This window comes from Microcebus murinus, chromosome 20, assembly GCF_040939455.1.
Source record: "Microcebus murinus isolate Inina chromosome 20, M.murinus_Inina_mat1.0, whole genome shotgun sequence".
NCBI classification, from domain to species: domain Eukaryota; kingdom Metazoa; phylum Chordata; class Mammalia; order Primates; family Cheirogaleidae; genus Microcebus; species Microcebus murinus.
The window spans coordinates 2,774,282-2,799,846 of NC_134123.1; the positions used below are offsets into that span (position 1 = coordinate 2,774,282).

Below are 25,565 nucleotides of genomic sequence, written 5' to 3' on the forward strand. Positions count from 1 at the left end.
AAATTATTTTTGTAAACATGGCTGTAACTTTGAGTCACTCACTGAAGATAGTTAAGGATCCCATAAATCTGTAAATAGAAAATGTATAGGCAGCATTATACCTTCTACATGTTTGGCAATTAATGTACTATTCTTTTAAAATTCATTATACACATTTGCAGGAAAACTAATCAAGGTGTTTATCATTTTATTTAATGTCACAGTTGACTATCACTTTGTGAGCATTAAGAACCATTTTATTGTATGCACTTTTGAAATTTTACAGCAGTGTTAGCAGTGTTCCAATCTATTAGGATGGGCCAGAAAATCCATTTATCTCTTAAATGCATTCAAATGTTTCTTTTATATTTAATACATTTCCTGAGCCAATTTATAGCACTTATATTGTAATTGGACCACCTGCAACTGCCACATTGCAGACCTCCAACTTTTGGAGCAGTCCAGCAAACTTTCTCTACTTTTACACCTGCTGCGGAGTACCACCAAGTTCTACCCCCAGTTCAGGACATCTGTCTTTGTTTAGTCCTCGTCACTGCCTTCATTTCTTGTCAGTCCTGTTATGTGACCCTGCCAGGAACTCTCCTTGAAGGCTTTTCCAGCTTTTTCCTATTTGTATTCAAGTTCCCAGACTTGACTTTTTACTTCCTACTTGATAGCCTTTGTTTTTGTATGGCCTCCCCCACTACATCATTTTTTCATCCATGCTTACCTCCATGTCTCTTGTCTCACAGGTGCTGTCTGTTCTCTCTAAGGCTAGCCTTTCACATGTACACTCCATCTTGTTCTCTTTTACTTTCTTGGGATCTTTGCTGAGACTTTGTTTTCTTCTCTGGTAGAAGGATGTCCATTTCTCTTTCTTTTGTCTCTTCCTCTTCCCCACTTCTGCCTTGCTTCTGCAAGCAAATTCCTATCCTCAGTTTAAACACATTGATGTTTATCATCAAAAAGTAACAAACAAAAGCCCTACTTCAACCCTTGTTCTTATCCTCTTCCCATCTTCTTTCTCTTTGTAGCCACATCTGAAAAATATGGTCTATACTTGGTATCTCTCCTCATTCGCCTCCGCTCACTTTCCTCTATAATCTGGCTCTTCTTCCCAGCACTCCCCAGTAGCTATGCTGGCTTCCATCAGTTTAGGTCACTGGGTCACAGTGGATGCTTTTTTGACCTTATTTCACAGAAATTCTTCTTGGTATTTGAACATCTTGACCAAGTCATCTGTCTCAGAACATTCTATTTTGCTGTGATCCCATTCTCTTCCTAGTTCTTTCTTCTCTAACTATCCTTCTTAGTCTCTTTTGCAGATTCCTTTTCTTCTGCCTCCTCTTAAACATTGCTCTTCTCCTGGTGTCCATGCCCAGCCAAATTCTCTTTTCATTCTACCCATGCTCTCATAGCTGTTTACCCTCTATCCCGCATCTCTATCCCTAACTCATGCCTCCCTCCTGAGTGCCCTGCCCATGTATGCAGCTGCCTTTTGGACATCCTCACTTAGATGTCCTATAGTCTGCCTACATTCCATTCCTGCTCCTCTGCCCACTCCCCGAACCTAAAAGTCATTCGAGCGTCTTCCTTCCCACTTACCTTTGTCAGTCACCAAGGCTGACAGATTTAGCCTCCTTAAGATATTAAAATTCTGTCCCTTCCTCTCTATGACTCTTTGGTTTAGGCTGATGGTATGTAAGCTGGGATGATTCTGCTCTCCCCTCTCCTGCCCGCAGGGACATTTGATAAAGTCTGTATACATTTTGGGTTGTCACAACTTAGTGGGTGCTACTGGCATCTGGAAGGTAGAGGTGAGGGATGCTACTAAACATCCTACACTGCACAGGACAGTCCAAGAACAAAGAATTATTTGGCCCCAAATGTCACTAGTACTAAAATTGAGAAACCCTAGTTTGGGCTGTCATCTTTTCTTTGGATTACTCCAGCAGCCTTCCAGCTGGTCTTATTTCTTGTCCTAAACTCTATTCAGTATTATCAACTGCCCAGTCTAGCAAGGAAATAAAATGAGTAAATCTGATCCTGCTCAGTATTTATAAGTGGTTCCCTATTATTTCTGGATCAAAGTCTCAGTCTCTTAGCATGACCTCCCAGGCCTTTCCTGATCTGGCTTGCCTGGCCCATCTCTTGGGTTTCAGTTTTCACTACTTCTTACTTGCTTATTACAGAAGTACTGAATTGCCGGTAGTTTCTTTAGCATACTTTATGCTTCTATGGATCTATGATTTGTACTGTTTCCTCTGCCTCGAGTTCCCTTAGCTTATCTTCCCAGTGAAGTTCACCAGGCATTAGCTAACATGTCTTCTTTCCTATAAACTCTTCCCTGACCTGAGGCAGACTCAGGTGTTTCATTCCTTATGTTACCACTAGACCATGTGTAGACATTTTGTCCTGCACCATAGTTGTTCATTTACATGCCAGCCTCCACACTAGGTTGTAAGCCCCTGAGGGAAGTTCACTATCTTTTGTTCTCATAGCTCTCTGTCTTGAGGGTGACAGGCATTACAGTGTTCAGTATATATTTATTGTATGACTGCTGTTTGATGGATTGAATGAGTGAGCTTTTGAATAATAAGAATCCTGAGGAATTTTTTTTAAAAAGAACAATGAAACTATTTATATAATCAGTCCAGCTTTAAGTTACTACTACAAATAAAAATTTTACATATAGCCTTACTATAGTTGTTCTAACTTAATTGTTAGTTTAAAATGTAATGTCTTATTTTTTGTTTTAGCTATTTGATGGTATTGAATGTGAATTTCCCATATTTTTCCTTTACATGATGATTGATGGTAAGTGAGCTTTTTCCTGAAGTTTAAACTATAGGATATAAGTAGTTTAAAGAAGAACAGAAATGAAATATGACTCTTCAGCTAGCAAAATAGTCTGTACTTCAGTGATGTTAACCGCTCTGCATTTCAAAATGCTATATTCTTTTGCTTTCTAAGTGAATGTTAAATCATTTTAAGAATTAAAAAATACTTTAAAAATTTAAAAATGATACCTATATTGGTATAAAATAATATATTTTATTCATATTTACAAAGAAAATTTTATTAATAGGAATCATGAATTTTATAATCTGTGACATTGTGAATATATATAATATTTATACTTAAGAATAAATTTCAATTAAAATTCAGCTTTTGATTCTGAATGCTAACATGACTTTCTTAAATCAATTTCTAGAGAAAATGTCACATACATTTGTATGACTTTTTCAATTTTGTTTTTATCCTTTTCACAAAAAATAACCAAAATAGTTATAACTGGGCAAATAAATTTTTCTAAAATAAAATTTTTGAGATGCTTTTTGAGCTTTGGATTTTACATTTTACATTTTAGGAGTTTTCAGAGGCAATCCCAGACAAGTAAAGGAATATCAGGATCTTTTGACTCCAGTACTGCATCAGACCACAGAAGGTATAGTTGCTTTTTCAATAAATTCTTCCTACCAACATTTTCTTTACTGTCTTTTGAAATATATGAGTTCTTTATAAAACACAGTTTATATGAAATAAAAAAAATGAATGAGGCCTCAAATGAAATTGGAAAGAATAACCTCTATTAATTCATTATAGTAAGTCTGTTTTTATAAAAGAAGTTCATTAAGCAGGACAAGGATGGAGATGAATTTAGGTAGTCATAGCTATAGTAATTCCAAAGTAGTTTGTCAGGTGGGCAGAGTTTGTTCATCTATTATATAATTCCTTTACTCTATATAGTGTGACAATAATATAAAGTGACTATTTTTTATTCAGGTCACCAAAAATGCTGTAGTAAGGTGAGTGCTGCCCTGCAGAGGGCTGCATGGACAGGTTCCACCCTTATCATTGCCAAGAGCACTCTAGCCTCCTCTTTGGAGTTGCTTCTAGGGCATTTAGCATTGTATTTTGAATGTGCGCCACAGTACTGAACTGTTATCCTTCAAGGATGGATTTAATATTTTACAAATGGTTGGAAGACCCAGTCTTATGAGTAAGGGTTTATTGGTTTTAACCAAACACCACCAGGAACCATAAAAGAAACATAACTGACTTTTCTGTATAACTGTAAAACTAATTGTCAAAGGAATTCTGAAGGAGATGTTCTAGGTTTCTTTGGGGTTTGAAAGTGTTAATAGAATAAGAATATATTCTGAGTGAACAACTTCGAAAACATATTTATATGGAAGGTGAAAATTATGGTGTGTTAGTTGAAAATAAAAAACAATGACCTTATAGATGTGATACACAAACTTGCAATCGCAGCACTGGGCCCCATTCCTGTCTCATGTTTTGTTTGTGATGTTCTTTGGAGCTTTCCACGAATATCTCAGAATAAATACTTCGTATTGTGTGCTCACCCTCTCAAATGCTTGTAATGTTAAAAGTTGTGAAATATTTATGAATGAACATTGAATTTCAAATAAATATTAATATTTAAAAGCAGTTATTTTGTCTTTATGCTATATTCACTGTCCAATGTGAGAAATAATGTAATAAATTTTGTGATGCATATAGTATTTGAAATCCCTTGAATCAGATTTTTAGTATTCAGTGGTAAATCACTGATGTATTGAGATAGTAGTTTAAGGTACCTCACTGTAGGCTTCATCATGGTCAGAGAGTGATGTTCAAAGTAGTCTCTGTATATCATAGGCATTTTTTCTTTTTTAGACACAAATATCACTATTGGTTGATATGTAAAAAAGCAAAATTTTAGGGAAATCTGTACAATTTTATTAGGAAAATTAGGTTTACTGTAGACTAATATTGCAAAGAGTCTTCTGTAGCACCCTACTGAGAATGTTAATTTTTCTCCCTTTATCTCATCTACAAAGATCCTACTCTATAAATAATAATTTTATTTTTGGCTGTGCCCAGTGGCTCATGCCTATAATTCTAGCACTGTGGGAGGCCGAGGAGGGTGGATCACTTAAGGTCAGGAGTTCGAAACCAGTCTGAGCAAGAGTGAGACCCTGTCTCTACTAAAAATAGAAAGAAATTAATTGGCCGAATAAAAAAATATATATCAAAAATTATCCTGGCATGGTGGCATATGCCTGTAGTCCCAGCTACTCGGGAGGCTGAGGCAGAAGGATTGCTTGAGCCCAGGTGTTTGAGGTTGCTGTGAGCTAGGCTGATGCCACGGCACTCTAGCCCAGGCAACAGAGTGAGACTCTGTCTCAAAAAATAAATAAAAATAATTTTTATTTTTTACCAAGGGATATTTTTAAATGGGTTGGTCACAGGGGAAGATGGCTTTTTCTTTTTAATGATATTGAATGGTAGATAATGGGCTTAATGCTTAAATAGGGATTTCTTTAAGCAATGACTCAGTATCTCATTTGTAGAGCTTCTACAGACTAATCTTATTAAAAATAGCTTCCTCTATGGCTCTAAATGTTTGCTTACTGTATATTGTTGATTCATTTAAAGGTATTAAAAATTTAATGTTAAAAGAGATTATGTAGACGTTGTTGGCTAAAGCATAACGATATGCTGTCGAATTAGTGTTTTCAAGTCAAGCTTTTCTCTGTGTTTTTCATTAGCAATATCTGAAAGGAACCAGAATATCCAATTTTCTATAGCTTATCAAATCTGTTACCTCCTGTACAACATTTCTCCCTGCTTTCTAATCATTACAGTTTCTTCAAGGGAAATTTTGGGGAGGACACTGATTTGTTACATTTTATATACTTATTTTTAAACTCCACAGGATATCCTGTCATACCAAAGTATTATTATGTGCCAGCTGACTTTGTAGAATATGAAAAAAAGAACCCTGGTAGTCAAAAGAGATTTCCTAGCAACTGTGGCCGTGATGGAAAACTATTTCTCTGGGGGCAAGCCCTTTACATCATCGCAAAACTCCTAGGTAAGTAGAGAAGGTTGGGAACGCTTTTTTCCCCTTGTTATCAAGCTGTTAGAAATAAATGTCTTTGCTGGCGTTTTTTGTGGATTTGGGTGGTGTCTCGTGCTGTTACGAGGTCTTTGGGGAGTTTCTTAGTATGTGAAGGTGTGTTAATATATCTGCTTCACTGAATGATAATGGACAGTTTCTGGGAAGAAAGTGAAATAGATATGGGTACCGTTATGACCATTTAGGGGGCTACATTCAATGTACTAGATAGGTTTCTAGCAGAAGGTTATGGGAACTTGGAATTACTTTTATATGATGTAATAAAAGTTCTGATTTAATAAAACAGTCGTGCTTGGTCATAGCTTTGGTAAGCTACTTGCCAAAATGAATTGATCATCTCAAAGTCCTCTTTTTTCCAATAAATTCATATTTTGGCAATTTTCTCAGTTAGCTGCAGGCTTAATGGAACCATTATTTATAATTTTTTGAAGAATTAGTTTTCATCTCCTAGAAATTCAGCTGAATCAGAGTACTCTTGGACACATTGAAATGAAGGAAAATTTGATAAACACGAAAAAGCATTATGCTTCTAACTGCATTATTCCTTGCTAAAATTTCAAATATTAGCATTTCCATCAAAGGGCTATCATTTTAGAGTTAGAATTCCTTTATGGCAAACAATTATGAAATAGGCTAATTGTAAATACTTCAGCTGCACTAAAAGAACTGCTTACTATGTGAAATACTGTTATTGTCTTTGTTGTTTTCTAGCACTACTACATAAATGCTAATCCATTTGTTTGTGCAGTAAGAGTAATCATCTTTTGTTCCATTTTTTTACATTCCAGTAGAGAAGAATATTTCAAACGCCAAATTTCCAAACTGAGCTTTACATAAATGATATGTAAGAGCAGACAGAGCTAACCAAAGAGGAGAAAATTAAGTTAATACTGTTTTTGATTTGTTCCTTTCCTAACTATATTTTCTGGATCTCTAAGTATACTTCATGCTAATTTAAGAATATGTAGAAATATTTTCTTCCTTTAAAGTTATAGCTTTTTGATAAGTAGTTCATATTATTTATACAGGCTTTGCTTTTAGATTTTCCAAAGGGGGAGAAAAATACACATGAAATAGAATCCAACGAAGTTGGAAAGGTTATCTCTGATTAGAGTGTTATTTTCATCTGTTGATACAGCTAAACATATTTTAGTAGAGGAATAGTTAACCTGTGTAAGGATAAGAATTTTATAGTAACAGTAGTCATAGGTTTCTATATGCCACATTTGGAAATTATAAATGAGCATGATGACATTTTTCTGTGGTGTTACACTGCCACCTGGGATCTGGGGTTTGAAGTCTAAACCTTCTTACTGCTTTTTTCTGTGTGTCCGGCCTGGATTTTGGTACGACTAGAAGGAGTGTTGTTTGAACAAAGCCTCTAAATAAAATTGACAAGGCTAATAAATTGGGAGTGCAGAATTGACTACGCTCTACATAATACATAAGTAAATTGAAAAAAAGAAAAAGATTTACAACAGTATGAGTCAGTAAAAAAAGCATTGAACTTTCCAAAATAAATGTGTTGAATGTAGACACATCTTGAATGTAGACAGCATTTTCTCATGTTAAAACCAGAGTGAACAGAAATAGTACAGGTCATGCCTCCATTTCTGTTTCATAACCAAAGAAGAAGAAATACTGCAGGGCTACCTTATGTGGAAGAGTCAATTTGTCTTTTCCCTGCTGATCTCTGAGAAGGCAGTAGAGAACGTGCAGAAGGTACATCGAATACTACAAAACCACATACTTATCTCCAGCTGGAAAAAAAGAGATGTTACATATTCATTAGCACTCTAGTTATTTGTCATCTGGTTAACAACTCACTGGTTAGGATGAATAAGATCTCAAAAGATTGAATCACTTAGTGGCTCCTATTATAAACTAGCCCTAAATCAACACCTAAGTGGACATATAGGAATAACATTTATCGGGTGTCGGGAGGGTGGGAAGGGGGAGGAGGAGATGGGTGTATACAACCACGAGTAAGATGTGCAACATTTAGGGGATGGACACGCTTGAAGCTCTTACTTGAGGGGGGAGGGGGGCATGGGCAATATATGTAACCTTAACACTTGTACCCCCATAGTACGCTAAAAATATATAAATAAATAAAATAAACTAGCCCTAAGAACCATCAGATTTTTATGGATATTCATTATGATTTCAGATATCACATTTACCAAATAGGACTTATTATTCATTAAAGGAGCCTTAGTTGGATATCTGCTTGACAGCCTTTTGTGGGCAGTTAAGTAGACTTATTATTTTACATGAAAATAATAAAACAGTGAATCTTTCAAAATATTCTAAAATATATGACTTTCACTAATTCAGGCCAGTTTATATCTCAGTGAAATCTAATAAGAATATTTTGCTTTATTTCTGCCTAAGTGAATAATTATACAACAAAACTGTGTGGCTTCTATTCCATTATTAGAGAAAAAAGACACAATACTGTTTCCTGACCCAAGGCCTGAAATCCCCACTGTATTTTTAGAAAATAGTTAATATTTACAGTATTTCCTTAAAATATTGAGACTTTTAGAAAATAATATTTGATATATATATATCTTAAACCATATAATACATATTAAGATATAATATTTGACTTCTTAGAATAAAATGATCATTAGTTATACCTTTAATTGTTATTGAAATTTGAATTTAGAAACTATCCACATGAAATTAGTCTATAGAAAGCAGAGTACCTGTTTGAACTCTTTGCACATATAAATAACCTTAAAAGTCAATCATGCATTGCCTTAATAATGAGGATACATTCTAAAAAATGTGTCCTTAGGATATTTTATAGCCTACTACACAACTAGGCTATATGGTGTAGCCTATTGCTCCTAGGCTACAAACCTGTACAGCATGTTATTGTACTTAATACTGTAGGCAGTTGGAACACATTGGTATTTGTGTATATAACATATCTAAACATAGAAAAGGTACAGTAAAAATACAGTATTATAATCTTATGGGACGTCATTATGCAACATATGGCTATAGTTATCACATAAAAAGTCAATTGAAAATTATGATCTTTAGGCCGGGCGCGGTGGCTCACGCCTGTAATCCTAGCTCTCTGGGAGGCCAAGGTGGGCGGATTGCTCAAGGTCAGGAGTTCAAAACCAGCCTAAGCAAGAGTGAGACCCTGTCTCTACTATAAATAGAAAGAAATTAATTGGCCAACTAATATATATAGAAAAAATTAGCTGGGCATGGTGGCACATGCCTGTAGTCCCAGCTACTCGGGAGGCTGAGGCAGGAGGATTGCTTGAGCCCAGGAGTTTGAGGTTGCTGTCAGCTAGGCTGACGCCACGGCACTCACTCTAGCCTGGACAACAAAGTGAGACTCTGTCTCAAAAAAACAAAAAGAAAATTATGAATTTTTGTTGCACAGAAATCCCACTTTAGGTCACCAGCAATCATATAGATAACATGAGAAAGATAATGAAAAATTTCAGATTGAAACTTTTTCTGAGATCCAAAAAACTACAGAAATATAAAGTTAATGATAACTTTACTCTAAAACTTTCCAAGCCCTTACTTAACTTTAATATATGTTCTTGTTCAGTATGCTTTGTTTGTAAACAAGAAAACTAATAAAGCAGGTGTTAGCTTTAAAAAATCTGACTTCTAGACTTTAGCTTATTTTTTAATATATATGCAACTATTAATAACATTTCTTATCCTGTACATCAGATATTCACAGTGATGACCTTCATTTAGGTTCTGCTACATAATCCCAAGCCATTAAAGACTAGAAGTGTACATACTTTATAATTTAAGGTAGGTGATAGACAGATTTTTTAGGGTGAATGTTTTGAAAACATTAAAACATTAATGTTTTGAAAACATTAATAAAAAAAAACCAAGAGTTAAAACAAGACATGATCTTTGATTAAACCTGAATTATTGAGCAATTTTAATTAACTGCAACTTTCTCCAATATACACAAAGTCATAACATATTCAGGTTAATGAAAATTTTCTTGAATTTCATGAAACATCTTTTTCTTTTTCAGATGGGTATTATTTAATTTCCTTGGAACATTAATGAGATAGTTTTTAAGTGATAAAATAGATATAGGAGTACTTTAAAATATCCAAAGTATTATGTACCTATAAGATTCCCAGCTTAATTTCTTGAGTTCCTAAAGTTCTTTGGTAAGTCGTTGTTTGGACCCAGTTTATTTTCCCATTGAAACTGTATTCTAAATGATTATTAATACCCAGCAAACTTGTAACCATGTGGTATAGATTATTATTTCTCTGACATTATGGTCTTTTTCCTCCACTTTCTCCTCTCTTAGCTTCTCTTCCTTTTTTTGTTTTTTCTTTTCTTTATGTTTTTCATATTCCACAGTGTAAAGATTTTTCAGATCATGAGCTTAGGAGTCAGTTCAGAATTTGAATACAAGTTCTGCCTTTTACTACCTGTGTGATTTGAATTTTCTCAACTTCCATGAACATTGATTTCTTTATTTTTATGTTTTAAGCAACAGCTGATGAGGAAATACACACAAGGCATTTATTGTGGGACAAATACATAAATGGTTCTTCTATTTCCTGTACTTCCTTGTCCCCCTCCCTCCCTATTTTCAGCTACCATATAGGAGATAGTTAGTGTATGTGACTATGTTTCATAGCTCTTGTCAAGCAGGCAACTCAGGATGCCCATCATCCCTCCTTGCTGGTACTCCCATGGCCACAAAATTCATCACAGGAAGAAAATGATTCCCCAGTTGTTACCTAACCATTCATCTACTTGTTGATTACACTTCTGTTTGTGACAGCCTATTCTTTGATGGTCACTGTGATATCTAGTAGTTCTAGTAGATATCTGTGATATCTAGTAGTTCTAGTAGTAGTTCTAGTTCTATCTAGTAGCAAGAGCTATTAGAAATATTTTTTTCTGAGAGCAGCCCTATTATTCTGATATACTATCTCCTAATCCCAGTGTTTATAACTAAAACAAGTCTATTTGCATTTTATTTCATTCATATTTCTTGCCCAACTGATCTCACATATAAAAGGCACTGATTAAGCCTAGAAATCTAAAGCTTTTTAATGTTAAAAGTCATTGATCAAATGCATCCTAGTGTAAAAGAGGACATAAGAAACCGAGGTCTTGATTTTCATTGATCTGTTGACTTCAAATACAGTTGACTCTTTATTCAGTATAGTACATGGTTTTGTTACTGATCAGTTAAAGATAAAATGAATAGATAAGAGTTTACAGATATGTTTCTAGATTGTGGTTGCTAAGAGATTTCCCAGCTGTTACACTTCAGGAAACTTCAAGCAGAATGATAATGATTTCTGAGTACCTTCATTATCTTTCCCATAGTATCCATGTGATTGCTGGTGACCTAAAGTGGGATTTCTGTGCAGCAGGCATTCAAACATCTTGAGAGCACATGTAGTATTACTGTAAAGATTTCATCTAGGAAGATTTTCTTTCTTTAGCTTATTGTATAAATAACTCGTTTTCATAAACCTAAATGTTTTAGTTGAATTGTTACTAGGACTACAAATTTGATAAAATTATCATCCCACCCTCAAATATATTTGTAAAGTTAAATGTGAAAGCAACGATGCCTAAAGTCTGAGGAGGCCCTTTCTGCATTCTGTCACACTGCTTCTCAGAAACACTAGTAATAATACCTGCCTTAGAAAATGTCACATAGTGGGCTCGCCTTTTACAAATATCATCCTAAATAATTCCAACATTCTATGAGATGGGTACTATGTGGCATAGGAGAGAAAACCGAGGCCAAAAAGAGTTTAACAATTCATCCAGGGTTACACAGCTTATGACTGAGTTTACTGATTTTTTCAGGAGTCTACAGGGTGCTTGTGTCACCTGTAACTTCTGCAGCGCTAAATATTCTTATTAAAAACAAGAAATTTGCTAACCTAGTAAAATATTAAGTTGCAACTTATTTTCATTTTCATGCTCAGTGTTAAAAGCATTTCTTGGCAGGGCGCGGTGGCTCACGCCTGTAATCCTAGCACTCTGGGAGGCCGAGGCGGGCAGATTGCTCAAGGTCGGGAGTTCCAAACCAGCCTGAGCGAGGCCCCGTCTCTACTAAAAATAGAAAGAAATTAATTGGCCAACTAAAAGTATATATACAAAAAATTAGCCGGGCATGGTGGTGCATGCCTGTAGTCCCAGCTACTCGGGAGGCTGAGGCAGGAGGATCGCTTGAGCCCAGGAGTTTGAGGTTGCTGTGAGCTAGGCTGATGCCACGGCACTCACTCTAGCCTGGGCAACAAAAGTGAGACTCTGTCTCAAAAAAAAAAGAAAAAAAGAAAAAAGCATTTCTTAGTCATTGTCTTCTGTGAATTGTCTAGTCAATTTTTTTCCCCATTTAGCCTTGGTTTTATATTTGTTTGCCTCTAAATTTTGTTTATGCTGGGTTTTTTTGTCTATTTTGTTTTCTTTTTTTTTTATTATTTCAAGATATTATGGGGGTACAAACATTTTGGTTACATGTTATGACTTTGCCACACCCAAACCATGATTTGAGGTGTGCCCTTTCCCCACCTGCAATGGACGCTCACCACGTCCATTAGTTGTGGGTTTACCCACCCCCATGCCCCCAACCCCCAGGTAGAAATATTTTATTATCTTTGAGGTTTGGTGCTATATTGTAAATGTAGAAGGCCATTGCTCTTTTATCCTTGTTCTTTTATTTTCATTTTAAATATTCTGTAGTTTGTTGGGTATAAGTTATTTAAGATTTGTTTTTCTTCACCAGAAAGCCAGTATCATTGAATTGGCACAAACAGAACCTCTATTTTAGCTTCCTGACTGCTAAAAATCAATGTAGTGTGGAAAAAAATGTGCCTCTTGACCTTTTAACAGTATTTGTCACTTTTACGGTTATGGAAATTAATGATTATGGCAATAAATGTTTCCATATTTGTTAACCAACCAATTTATTCTTGTGTTTAGTGAATCTGTTGAGTGCCTACTATATGCCAGGTGCTGTACTAGGTACTGGGGTATAGCCATGAATAAGAGGCATACAGCACATGGTATAAGTTAGAACATCAAGGGAGATAAAGAACTATAGTATGAAGAGAGAAGCATGAAGGAAATACAAAGAAATTAGCTTTTGAAAGACTTGGTTGACCATTCAGTTCATATTCATTTTAATAAATTAGCATTTATGCTTTCCAAGGGTGTGAGATTTCTTTAATTATCTGTCACCATTTATAAATAATAAAATACTATAATAAAGATGGAATTTCTTTTCTATAGAATGACAGTGAAACATTAATTATGAAAAGTGCTTGTTGGTTTTGGTAATTTTTTCACATCTCAGTGATCATACAAATTAGATAGAGAAATAATTTGCTACTTATTTAGAATATCAGGGTAGTAATCAACCCTGCATCATGAGGTAAAATGTGATTAATAAATTGAAGTTATATGTAGGTATCTGCTTATATTGGTTTGGTTTAAATTTTGCAAAAGTATTTTTTCTGAGAGTGAAAAATATCTGTAACATGTGACTTGATTTGGTTAGGAAAAATGTAATATATCAAGGTCTAAATTGTTTTCTTTTCATTGTTTCCTCTTCTTGGTATCTTTTCTACCTGTGTGGTATAGAATGTCAGTGTTCTTTAAGGCCAGTATTAGTATATGGTTAAAAGCCCAGACTTCAAAAACAGACTGTGTCTCCCCTCTGCTATATACTAACTATGAGCAAGTTGTTTAAACACTCAGTGCCTCAGTTTTATCATCTGTAAAATGGTAAGGTTTTTGTGAGGATTAGAGCTTTAATATATGTAAAGTGCTTAAACAATGCCAGGAACTCAGTAAGCACTATGTAAGTATTGCTGTTGCTGCTGCTGCTGCTGCCATCGAGGTGGTTGGTGGCTGTGGCAGATTCTGCTACTGCTCTTCATCCTTCTTTTTCATGGTATTCTATTATTAGTATTACTTTAATCCTCCAAGAGTTACTAAAAAATCCTTTGGTGATTTTGTCTATTGAATCTCGTTGCAGATATGCCTAAAAGGTACCCCAGAATACAAGTCTGATGTGTAGATAGTCCTAACGCTCCAGAGAAATTTACTATGGACTCCCTGCTCAGTGTTTTTAAATTTATTATTTGTAGAAATTTATGTGCAGTTTTGTTACATGCATATTTTGCATAGTGGTTAGGTCGGGGCTTTTAGAATATCCATCACCTGAATGACGTACATTGTAGCCATTAACTAATTTCTCATCATGCACCCCGCCTCTCACCTCTTCACCCTTCTGAGTCTCCATTGTCTATCATTCTACTGTATACATCAAAGTGTACACATTTTTTAGCACCCACTCATGAGTGAAAACATGCATTATTTGACTTTCTGTGCCTGGCTTGTTTCACTTAAGATAATCACCTTCCAGTGCATGTGTGTTGCTGCAAAAGATATGATTTCATTCTTTTTTATGGCTGAGTAGTAGTGCATTGTGTAAACATACCATATTTTCTTTATCCATTCATTCATTGTGAACACTTAGGTTGCTTTCCATGACTTGGCTATTGTGAATAGTGTGCTACAGTAAACATGGGATTGCAGGTATCTCTTCAATATATTGATTTCCTTTCTTTTGGATATATACCCAGCAGTGAGATTGCAGGATCTTATGGTAGTTCTATTGGAGGAACTTCCATACCGTTCTTCATAGTAGCTGTACTAATTTACATTTCTACCAACAGTTTATGAGGGTTCCCCTTTCTCCACATCCTCACTAGCGTTCATTGCTGACTGTCTTTTGTATAAAAGCCATTTTAACTGGGGTGAGATAATCTCATTGTAGTTTTGATTTTCATTTCTCTGATGATTAATGATGTTGAGCATTTGTATATCTTCTTTTGAGAAATGTCTATTCAGATCTTTTGCCCATTTTAAAATCAGATTATTTGTATTTTTGCTATAGAGTTGAGTTCCTGATATTTTCTGGTTATTAATCCCTTGTCAGATGGATAGTTTGTAAATATTTTCTCCTATTCTGTGGGTTGTCTCTTCAGTTTGTTGATTGTTTTCTTTGCTGTGCAGCTTTTTGGTTTGATGTGATCCCTTTTGTCCATTTTTGCTTTGTTTGCTTGTGCTTTTGAGGTTTTACTCAAGAAATTGTTGCCCAGACCAATGACTTAGAGGGTTTTCCCAATGTTTTATTATAGTAGTTTCATACTCCTGGGTCTTACATTCAAGTCTTCAATCTATTTTGATTTGATTTTTATATAGGACAAGAGACAGGGGTCTAGTTTCATTCTTTTGTATGTGGATATACAATTTTCTCAGCACTATTTATTGAAGAGACTGTCCTTTCCCCAATGAATGTTCTTGCCACTTTTGTTGAAAACAAGCTGACAGTAAATGCCTGGATTTATTTCTGGGTTCTCTATTCTGTTCCATTGGTCATGATCTGTTTTTATGCTAGTACCATGCTGTTTTAGTTACTATCACTTTGTAATATAATTTGAAATCAGGTAATGCAACTCCTTCAGCTTTGTTCTTTCTGCTCAGGACAGTTTTGTGAGTCCATATACATTTTAGGATTTTTTTTCTGTCTCTGTGGAGAATATAATTGCTATTTTGATAGGAATTGCATTGAATCTGTAGATTGCTTGCTTTGGGTAGTATGTCCATTTTAACAGCATTGATTCTTCCAATTCATGAAAACTGAATATCTTTGCATTTTTTTGCATCTTCTTCAATTTCTTTCATTAATATTTTATAGTTTTCATTGCAGAGATCTTTCCACTTCTTTAAGTTTATTCCTACTTATTTAATGTTATTTGTAGCTATTGTAAATGAGATTACTTTCTTTTTCAGATTGTTTGCTGTTGGCATATAGAAATGCTATTGATTTTTGTAAGTTGATTTTGTATCCTGCAACTTTACTGAATTTATTATTTCTAATAGTTTTTTGGTGAACTCCTTAGGTTTTTCTCAATGTAAGATCACATTATCTGCAAACAAGGATAATTCAACTTCTTCCTTTCTAATTTGGATGCCTTTTATTTCTCTCTTGTCTAATTGCTCTGGCTAGCACTTCTAGTACCATGTTGAATAAAAGTGGTGAAAGTGGGCATCATTGTCGTGTTACAGATCTTAAAGGAAAGGCTTTTAGGTTTTCCTTGTTCAGTATGATACTAGCTGTGAGTTTGTTCTATTCCTTTTTGAGTCAATTTTGGTAGTTTGTGTCTTTCTAGGAACTTGTCTATTTCGTTCTAGGTTATATAATTTTTTGACATACATTCGTTGATACCATTATATTATAATCCTTGAAGTCATTAGTAATGTTCCTACTTTCTTTCTTGATTTAGTAATTTGAGTCTTCTCTCTTCTAGGTCAGTGTAGCTGAAGTTTCGTTGATTTTATTGAGCTTTTCAAGAACCTACTTTTGATGTCCTTGATACTCTCTATTATTTTTCTATACTCTGTTTCATTAATTTATACTCCACTCTTTATCATGTCATTATGCTTGCTTTTCATTTAGTTTGCTCTTTTTCATCTACTGTGTTAAGGTGGAAGGATAATTTATTGATTTGAGATTTTTCTTCTGTTGAATATAGGCATGTATAGTTATAATTTTTTCTCTGAGCACTGCTTTACCCACATCCCATAAATTTTGTATGTTGTATCTTCATTTTTATTCATCTCAGAAAGTACATTAGAAAGTATTTTCTAATTTCCCCTTTGATTTCTTATTTCATCCCTTGTTTATTAAGTAGTATGTTATCTATTTTTTACATATGTGTGGATTTATAAGATTTCTTTCTGTTATGATTTCTAATTTCATTCCATTGTGGTCAGAGAATATACTTTTTATTATTTAAATACTTTTATATTTATCGAGGCTTATTTTATGGCCTAGTATGTGCTATATACTGGAGGATGTTCCATGTGTATTGAGAAAAATGTATATTCTGCTCTTATTGAGAGGACTGTTTTATAGATGTCTCTTAGATCTAGTTGGTTTATAGTGTTATGCAAATGAATTTTTGGTAATGTCACTTCCCTTCTTTTTTTTCAGCTGATGAATTAATCAGTCCTAAAGACATTGATCCTATTCAACGCTATGTCCCATTACAGAATCAACGTAACGTGAGCATGAGGTTTTCCAATCAGGTAACAAAGATACTGTATTTCTTCATTTGGAGTCATCCAAGGATATTTAAAGCTTAATTGAAGAGGAAATTTTTGTTCTGAATGGGTTTTTGTTGCTCCTTCTGAGGGAAGGGCTTCTCCCTCTTCTGGTTAATTAAGATTTGCTTGTGGTAAAGATTTTGTTAATGAGGAAGTAGGAGTCAAATGTGTCCAACAAAGTGTCTTCCAGGTAAATGTTTTCATCTTGAGAATGGTGTCAAGTGTCTTTGAGAAGATGCAGTACATATGGGTAGCAGGAAGACAGATGAGATGACACTGTTATTGAAGGGAGTGGGAGCCTATTAGAGGCTCTGTGCTTGATGTCTCTCCTGTGCTGTGTCTTCATGACAGGACTGAGTGACTGACAGAGTTGTTCTTAGCACCTGGTGACATGTTGGAGGAAGGAATCGTTTTTAAATTTTTGCATCTAGTAGCTATGGATTCAGACTGTGTTGTGTCAACAAAATAAGTGTATGTAGGATCAGCAAGATTGATATTGACTTGAGCAAACCCTCAAGTATTAAATGATACCAGTAATGAAGGCTGTTAAAATGAAAATGTTGTGGATTTGGAAACTGCTGAGGAGAAAGGGAATGAACCTCAGTGTGTGCCTGGGATTCCAAACAGCTAACATGCATTTAATAGGAATGGCACCAGGACTTACAGAAGATATGTTCACAAATTGAACTGCTGCTTTTATTTAAAAAAAAAAAAAAAATACCAGTACATATTACACACATACACACACATCAATAAATACTTATTTTAATGAAAGAAAGGGAGAGCCAACAGCTTCATTCGATTCTGTCATACTATTTCTCTTACTCTTTTGCTGGTCTTAAACAAAACATGTAATTACTCTGTGTGATTTATAGATGAGAAGCTATTTGAGAGACTTATGAATCTTAAGGTTTTCTCAAAAACTTAAAATCCCTGGGTTAATATGTGATGGAAATTTCTCACGGCCTTTTAGCTTCTATACGGTGGGGATATGGCATTTGTCTTTGTCATCATTCATGTTAGTGCAGTGCAACTATACAATCTGTACAAATTTGAAATATGCAGTTTTACTTGAAAAAATGGTAAAATAAGGAATACATCTAACTTCACATTATCCAGTGCTGTGACTTTGAGCCATTTTAAGACTAATATATATCATTTAAATAGTATTTCACATGTGTGACTCACTTCTCTAGGATGATGAAACCTCAAAATCTATTCTTAGAAAATTAATAGATTACAGATTTGAGGTGTGGGGCAGGAGCCAAAGAAATGAAAACATTTTATAGGCACATGGCTAACAAAATCAACAATTTAAATAGTTATTTCATGCTTGACACCTATAAGGAAGGCTATGTGTTATGTGTAGTTGACGTATAATATTCTACTTGCAACTCTCTCTTACCTGCTCAAGAAAGCTTATTAGAGGATAAATGAGTGAGAATGAATTTTAAAGAGAATACATTCTACAGGTATTTTTAATATCAAAATTATTTTCTAATATAGCTACTAAATTATCTTAGGCATGCCTCCCAGATGGAGCCACATCCTAGCCAAGAGACATGCTCTAGGGCAAGGACTGGAGCTCTTCTCCTGACGTTGTGTGGCAGATGACATCTGTGCAGTGTTCTGTGCAGTTTCTGAGAGGGAGGGGATATGGAGGGTTTGCAGCCCACTGCATTTTACTTACATCTGTGCACATTAATGCTGATCGGTCAGTTCCAATTTAATAGTGCGTACCTATAGTGTTCATTTTTCCATTCTTGCAATTTTTCACTTAGGAGAATGGTCTCCAAGTCCATCCAGATTGTTGCAAAAGGTATTGATTCATTCTTTTTTATGGCTGAATAGTACTCCATGGTATATATATGCCACATTTTATTAATGCACTCATGAATTGGTGGGCACTTGGGTTGATTCCACGGCTCTGTGATTGTGGATTGTGCTGCAGTAAATATTCTACTGCAAGTGCCTTTTTGATAAAATGACTTCTTTTCCTTTGGAAAAATATGCAGTAGTTTGATTGCTGGATCAAATGGTAAGTCTACTTTTAGTTCTTTGAGGAATCTTCCATACTATTTTCCATATAGGTTGTACTAGTTTGCAGTCTCCACCAACAGTGTTTGTGTATTCCTTTATCTCTACATCCATGCCAGCATCTATTATTTGGGGATTTTTTGATAAAAGCTATTCTCACTGGGGTTAGGTGATATCCCCTTGTGGACTTGATTTGCATTTCTCTGATGATTAGTGACGTTTGAGCATTTTTTCATATGTTTATTAGCCATTAGTCTATCTTCTTTTAAAAAGCTTTTGTTCATGTCTTTTACCTACTTTTTAATGGGGTTGTTTGATGATTTCTTGCTGGTTTGCTTCAGTTCTTTGTAGATTCTGGTTGTTAGCCCTTTATCAGAGGAATAGCATGTGAATGTTTTCTCCCATTCTATAGTTGTCTGTTTGCTCTGTTGATTGTGTCCTTGGCTGTGCAGAAGCTTTTTAATTTACGCAAGTACCATTCACTAATTTTTGTTATTGCTGTGATTGCCTTTGGGATCTTCTTCATAAATTCTTTACTTAGCCCAATATCAGATGCGTTTTTCCAACATTTTCTTCTAGAATTTTTAAGGTTTCATGTCTTAGGTTTAAGTCTGTTATCCATCTTGAGTTAATTTTCTTGAGTGGTGAGAGATTTGATTCTGTTTCAATCTTCTACATGTGGTTCTACAATTTTCCCAGCACCATTTGTTGAATAGAGATTCTTTTCTCCAGTGTATATGGTTGTCTGCCTTGTCAAGGTTGATATGGGAATATGTGGATGCTTTTATATCTGTGTTCTCTGTTCTGTTCCATTGGTCTATGTCTTTATTTTTGTGCCAGTACTGTCATGGCCCAATTGCAGAACGGAGGATGAACACGGAAAGACACACAAAAACATACACAGACACAAAAGATGGTACAAGACTGCAGCGCTTAAAGCACCAGCCATTTTATTTTTATACGGTTTAATTTGGCAAGCATCCTACTTTTTCAGCTGCTTTCTGGTAACTGACTTCCCATGGGTCAACAGCACCTGTTCCTCTAGACATAGCACAAGAGATGCCCTTCAACATCTGATACCATTTACGGATAACAAGACACCTGGCTTGCTTGCATAGCACAAGAGAGGAAGATGTTTGCATCCTGTCCTTCACCGTCTGGTACCATGTGCAGATAACAGACAACCTTGGCTTTCGTGCGAAACCACAGATCCTTGGCCATTTGCAATGTCTGGTCCCATGTGCAGGACAACAGACAACTTTGGCTCACATGTGAAACCACAGGTCTTTGCCCTGAGGAACAGTTCTTTCTGCTGGTCAACAAGTCACATCCTGCTAATTCTGGGAACAAGCAATGTGCTCCCATTTTGCTGACTTTGGGTCTCGGCCAATCTGACCCAGAGACGTCTCCTACACAGTACCTTGCTGTTTAGGTTATTACTGTAGCCTTGTTGCATAACTTAAAGTCTGATAAAATGATGCCTCCAGATTTGTTCCTTTTGCTCAAGGTTGCTTTGGCTATTTGGTCTCTTTTCTGTTTCCAAACGATGTGTAAAATTATTTTATCTAGCTCTGTGAAATATGATGTTGGTATTTTGATGGTGATTGCATTGAATCTGTAAATCATTTTGCGTAGTATGGAAATTTTAACGATGTTAATGCTCCTGATCTATGAGCGTATATTTTTTCCATTTGTTTATATCACATGCAATTTCCTTCCTGAGTGGTTTGTAGTTCCCTTTGTGGAGATCTTTCACCTCCCTTAAATATATTCCCAGGAATTTTATTTTCTTTGTTGCTATTGTGAAAGATATTGAGTCTTTGATTTGAATCTTGGCTTCACTTTTTTTGGTATATAGAAAAGCTACTGATTTGTGTGCATTGATTTTATTACCTGAGACTTTGCTGACTTCATTTATCAATACCAGGAGTCTCTTGGAAGAATCTGTGGGGTATTCTTGATATAAGATCATATTGTCAACACAGAGTGATAGTTTGACCACCTCTTTCCCCATTTGAATACCCTTAATTTCGTCCTCTTGCTTGTTTGCTCTGGCTAGGACTTGCACCACTATGTTGAATAGAAGTGGTGACAGCGGGCATCTTTGTTTTGTTCCATTTTCTAAGTGGGAATGCTTTCAACTTTCCCCAATTCAGTGTGATGTTGGCTGTGGGATTGTTGTATATGGCTTTTATAATTTTGAGATATGTTTCATCTGTGCCTATGTTGTTAAGAGTTTTTATCAGAAAAGGATACTTTTTCCACATCTATTGAGATGATCATGTGATCTTTGTTTTTGCTTTTGTTTATATAGTGAATCACATTTATGGATTTGTGTATGTTGATCCATCCTTGCAACCCTGGGATGAAGCCCACTTGGTCATGGATTATTTTATTTTATTTTATTTTATTTTATTTTATTTTATTTTATTTTATTTTATTTTATTTTTTTGATCCACTGCTGATTTGCTTTGCTAGAATTTTATCGAGAATTTTTGTATCTATATTCATAAGAAATATTGGTCTGTAGTTTGTTTTTTGTTGTGGTTGTATCCTTTCCTGGCTTTGGTATCAAGGTGCTACTGGCTTCATAGAACCATGTTATGAAATAATTTATATTGGATACCAATTCTTCTTTATTTGTCTGATAAAATTCAGCTGTCAAACCATCTGGTCCAGGGCTTTTTTTCTTGAAATATTTTTTATTGCTGCTTCAATTTCTTGCTCATTGGTTTGTTCAGGAGTTGTATTTTTTCCTGAATGATCTTTGAGAGGTTGTGTGTTTCCAGGAATTTGTCTGTTTTCTCAATGTTTTCGAGTTTGTGTGCATAAAGATTTTTTATAGTATTCACAGGTGATGTTTTGTTTTCCTGTGGTATCAGTTGTAATGCTTCCTTTTTCATTTCTAATTGAGCTTATTTTGGTACTTTCCTTTCTATTTCTGCTTAATCTAGAGAGAAGTCTATCACTTTTCTTTATCTTTTCAAAGAACCAACTTTTTGTTTCATTAACCTTATGTATTATTTTTTTGTTTTTTATTTCATTTAGTTCTCCTCTGACCTTAGATATTTCTTGTCTTCTATTGAGTTTGGGTTTGGTTTGCTCTTCCTTTTCTAGTTCCTTGAGGTGATTCATTAGATTGTCAATTTATGATCTTTCTGTCTTTTTGATGTAGGCATTTAAGGCTATGAATTTTCCCTTTAGGACTGCCTTTGCTGAATCCCATAGATTTTGATAACTTCTGTTCCCTTTGTCATTTAGTTCAAGGAATTTTTTGATTTGCCTCTTGATTTCCTCCTTGACCCAATCATCATTCAGCAGTAGGTTGTTTGAATTCCATGACTGTGCAGAGTTGAGTGTTTCTGTTGGAATTGATTTCTATTTTTATTCCACTGTGATCAGAAAAGATACATGGTATAATTTTTGGTTTTTTTTTTTTAATTTGTTGAGAAATGTTTTGTGGTCTAAAATGTGATCAATCTTAGAGAATGTTCCATGTGCTAACAATAAGAATGTATATTCACTAATTTTGGGGTAAAATATTCTATAAATGTCTGTTAGGCCCATTTGGTCTAGAGTCCCATTTAATTCCTATGTTTCTTTGTTTATATTCTGCTTGGAGGACCTCCCTCTGTCAGTGGGGTATTGAAGTCCCAGCTATTATGATGCTACAATTTGTCATTTTTTTTTTTTTTTTAGATCTAGTAGGGTTTGCTTTATGAATCTGGGCACACCTGTGGTAAGTGCATAAATATTTATGATTGTTATGTCTTCTTATTGAATTGCTCCCTTTTATTGTGATAATCTTTGTCTTTCTTGAGTATTATTGATTTGAAGTCTATGTTATCCGACATGTGAATGGCTACACCAGCTTTCTTTTCATTTCCATTTGCATGAACATTTTTTTCCATCCCTTCACCTTGAGTCTGAATGTGTCCTTGTGTGTTAGATGTATTTTCTGGAGACAGTAGATACTTGGATTATATTTTTTAATGCATTCTGCCAGCCTACGTCTCTTGATTGGAGAATTCAAGCTGTTTGCATTTATTGAAAGAAATAATAAATGGATACATTTCTGTTCGTCCTGTTGTGTAGAACCTTATTGCTTTCTTATACCTCATTAGCCATTATTATATAGGGGCTCTGAACTTTAGCTTTTGGGTGATTTCACACTACTGGGTGTCTATTGTGCTGATAAATCTATAATTCATATCTGAGTACTTCCTGCAGGGCTGGTCTGGTCTTAACAAATTCCCTTAGTGTTTGTTTGTCTGAAAAAGTCTTTATTTCTCCCTCATGTAAGAAATTTAGTTTTACAGGATACAAAATTCTGTGCTGACCATTATTCTGTTGAAGAAGATTAAAGATGGGTCCCCTAACCCTTCTGGCTTGTAAGGTCTCAGTTGAGAAGTCTGAAGTTAGCCTAATGGGTTTTCCTTTGTAAGTTACCTGATGTTTTTGCCTTATGACTTACAAGAGTTCCTCCTTCCTGTTGACTTTGTCGTGGTGATTGCCTTTTTTGCAATGAATCTCCAAGGTGTTTGATGAACTTTTTGTATGTGGATATCTAAATGTCTAGCCAAATCAGGGAACTTTTCCTCAATTTATTCCCTCAAATAGGTTTTCAAACCCTAGTGTGTTTTTTGCTTCACCCTCCAGGATGCACATTATTCTTATGTTTGACCTCTTTATAAAATCCCCTATTTTTTATAGGCTTCATTCATTTCTCTTTCTCTGTTCTTTATCTTTAACTGACTTTTTAAATTCAAGAGTATTGTCTTCAAGCTCCGAGATTCTGTCTTCTGCCTGGTCTATCCTTTTTTTTTTTTCTTTTTCTTTTTTCAGCATATTATGGGGGTACAAACATTAAAGTTACATATATTTCCCTTGACTCCCTTCCTCCCTCAAGTTAGAGCTTTAAGTGTGACCATCACCTATACGGTGCACCTCACACTCATTATGTATGTATATACCCATACCCTCCACCCTCCTCCCACCTGCCCAACACCTGATAAATGTTATTCCTATATGTCCATTTAGGTGTTGAACAAGTAATACCAGTTTGCTGGTGAGTACATATGGTGCTTGTTTTTCTATTCTTGAAATACTTCACTTAGAAGTATGGGTTCCAGCTCTATCCAGGAAAATATAAGAGGTGCTATATCACCATTGTTTCTTAGAGCTAAGTAGTACTCCGTGGTGTACATATATCACATTTTATTAATCCACTCATGTATTCATGGGCGTTTGGGTTGTTTCCACAACTTTGCAATTGTGAATTGTGCTGCTATAAACATTCAAGTGCAGGTATCTTTTTTATAGAGTGTCTTTTGTTCTTTTGGGTAGATGCCCAGTATTGGGGATGCTGCATCAAATGGTAGATCTACTTATATCACTTTAAGGTATCTCCATTTCCACAGAGATTGAACTAGTTTGCAGTCCCACCAGCAGTGTAGGAATGTTCCTATCTCTCTGCGTCTACACCAACATTTATTGTTTTGGGACTTTTTGATAAAGGCCATTCGCACTGGAAATAAGTGATATTTCATTGCAGTTTTGAGCATTTTTTGATATGTTTCTTGGACATTATTCTGTCTTATTTTGAAAAGTTTCTGTTCATGTACTTTTCCTACTTTCTGCTAGGATTGTTTGATTTTTTCTTGCTGATTTTTGAGAGTTCTAGATAGATTCTAGTTATCAGCCCCTTATCGGATGTGTAACATGTGGAAATTTTCTCCCAGTCTGTAGGTTGTCTGTTTGCTCTCATGACTGTTTCTTTGGCTGTGCAGAAGCTTTTTAGTTTGATCAGGTCCCATTTATTTATTTTTGTTGTCATTGTGATTGCCTTTGGGGTCTTCTTCATGAATTCTTTGCCTAGGTCAGTGTTTAGAAGAGTATTTCCAACATTTTCCTCTAGAATTCTAATAGTTTCATGCCTTAGGTTTAAGTCTGTTACCCAGCGTGAGTTGATTTTTATGAGAGGTGAAAGGTATGGATCCTGCTTCAGTCTTCTACATGTGGCTATCCTGTTTTCCTAGCACAATTTATTGAATAAGGATTCTTTCCCCGAGTGTATGTTTCTGTCTGCTTTGTCGAAGATCAGATGGCTCTATGAGGATGGTTTTGTATGTGGGTTCTCAGTTCTGTTCCACTGGTCAATGTCCCTATTTTTGTGCCAATACCAAACTGATTTTATTACTACAGCTTTGTAGTATAGTTTGAAATCTGGCAAATTGATACCTCCCATTTTGTTTTTATTGCCTAGAATTGCTTTTGCTATACGAGGTCTTCTCTGGTTTCATACGAAGCATAAAATTATTTTTCTATATCTGTGAGCATGATGTTGGCATTTTAATAGGGATTGCATTGAATCTGTAGATCACTATGGGTAGTACAGACATTTTAACAATGTTGATTCTACCGACCCATGAGCATGGTATGGATTTCCATCTGT

General features: G+C 35.2%; 1 protein-coding gene across 6 annotated transcripts in view; it reads left to right on the top strand.

Annotated features, from left to right (window-relative positions):
- Window positions 1–25,565, top strand: part of PHKB (phosphorylase kinase regulatory subunit beta) — a 211,332-nt gene that overhangs the window by 96,801 nt on the left and 88,966 nt on the right. For 4 of the 6 annotated variants that reach the window (XM_075995604.1, XM_075995605.1, XM_075995606.1 and 1 more), the window contains 6 exons: window positions 2,739–2,796; window positions 3,350–3,427; window positions 5,705–5,863; window positions 16,962–17,056; window positions 18,856–18,893; window positions 22,811–22,850. In XM_075995604.1, the coding sequence (XP_075851719.1) occupies window positions 2,739–2,796; window positions 3,350–3,427; window positions 5,705–5,863; window positions 16,962–17,056; window positions 18,856–18,893; window positions 22,811–22,850 (468 nt within the window). The remainder of the gene's footprint in view (window positions 1–2,738; window positions 2,797–3,349; window positions 3,428–5,704; window positions 5,864–16,961; window positions 17,057–18,855; window positions 18,894–22,810; window positions 22,851–25,565) is intronic. The other 2 variants (XM_012773843.2, XM_012773842.3) reach the window with 1 other exon arrangement.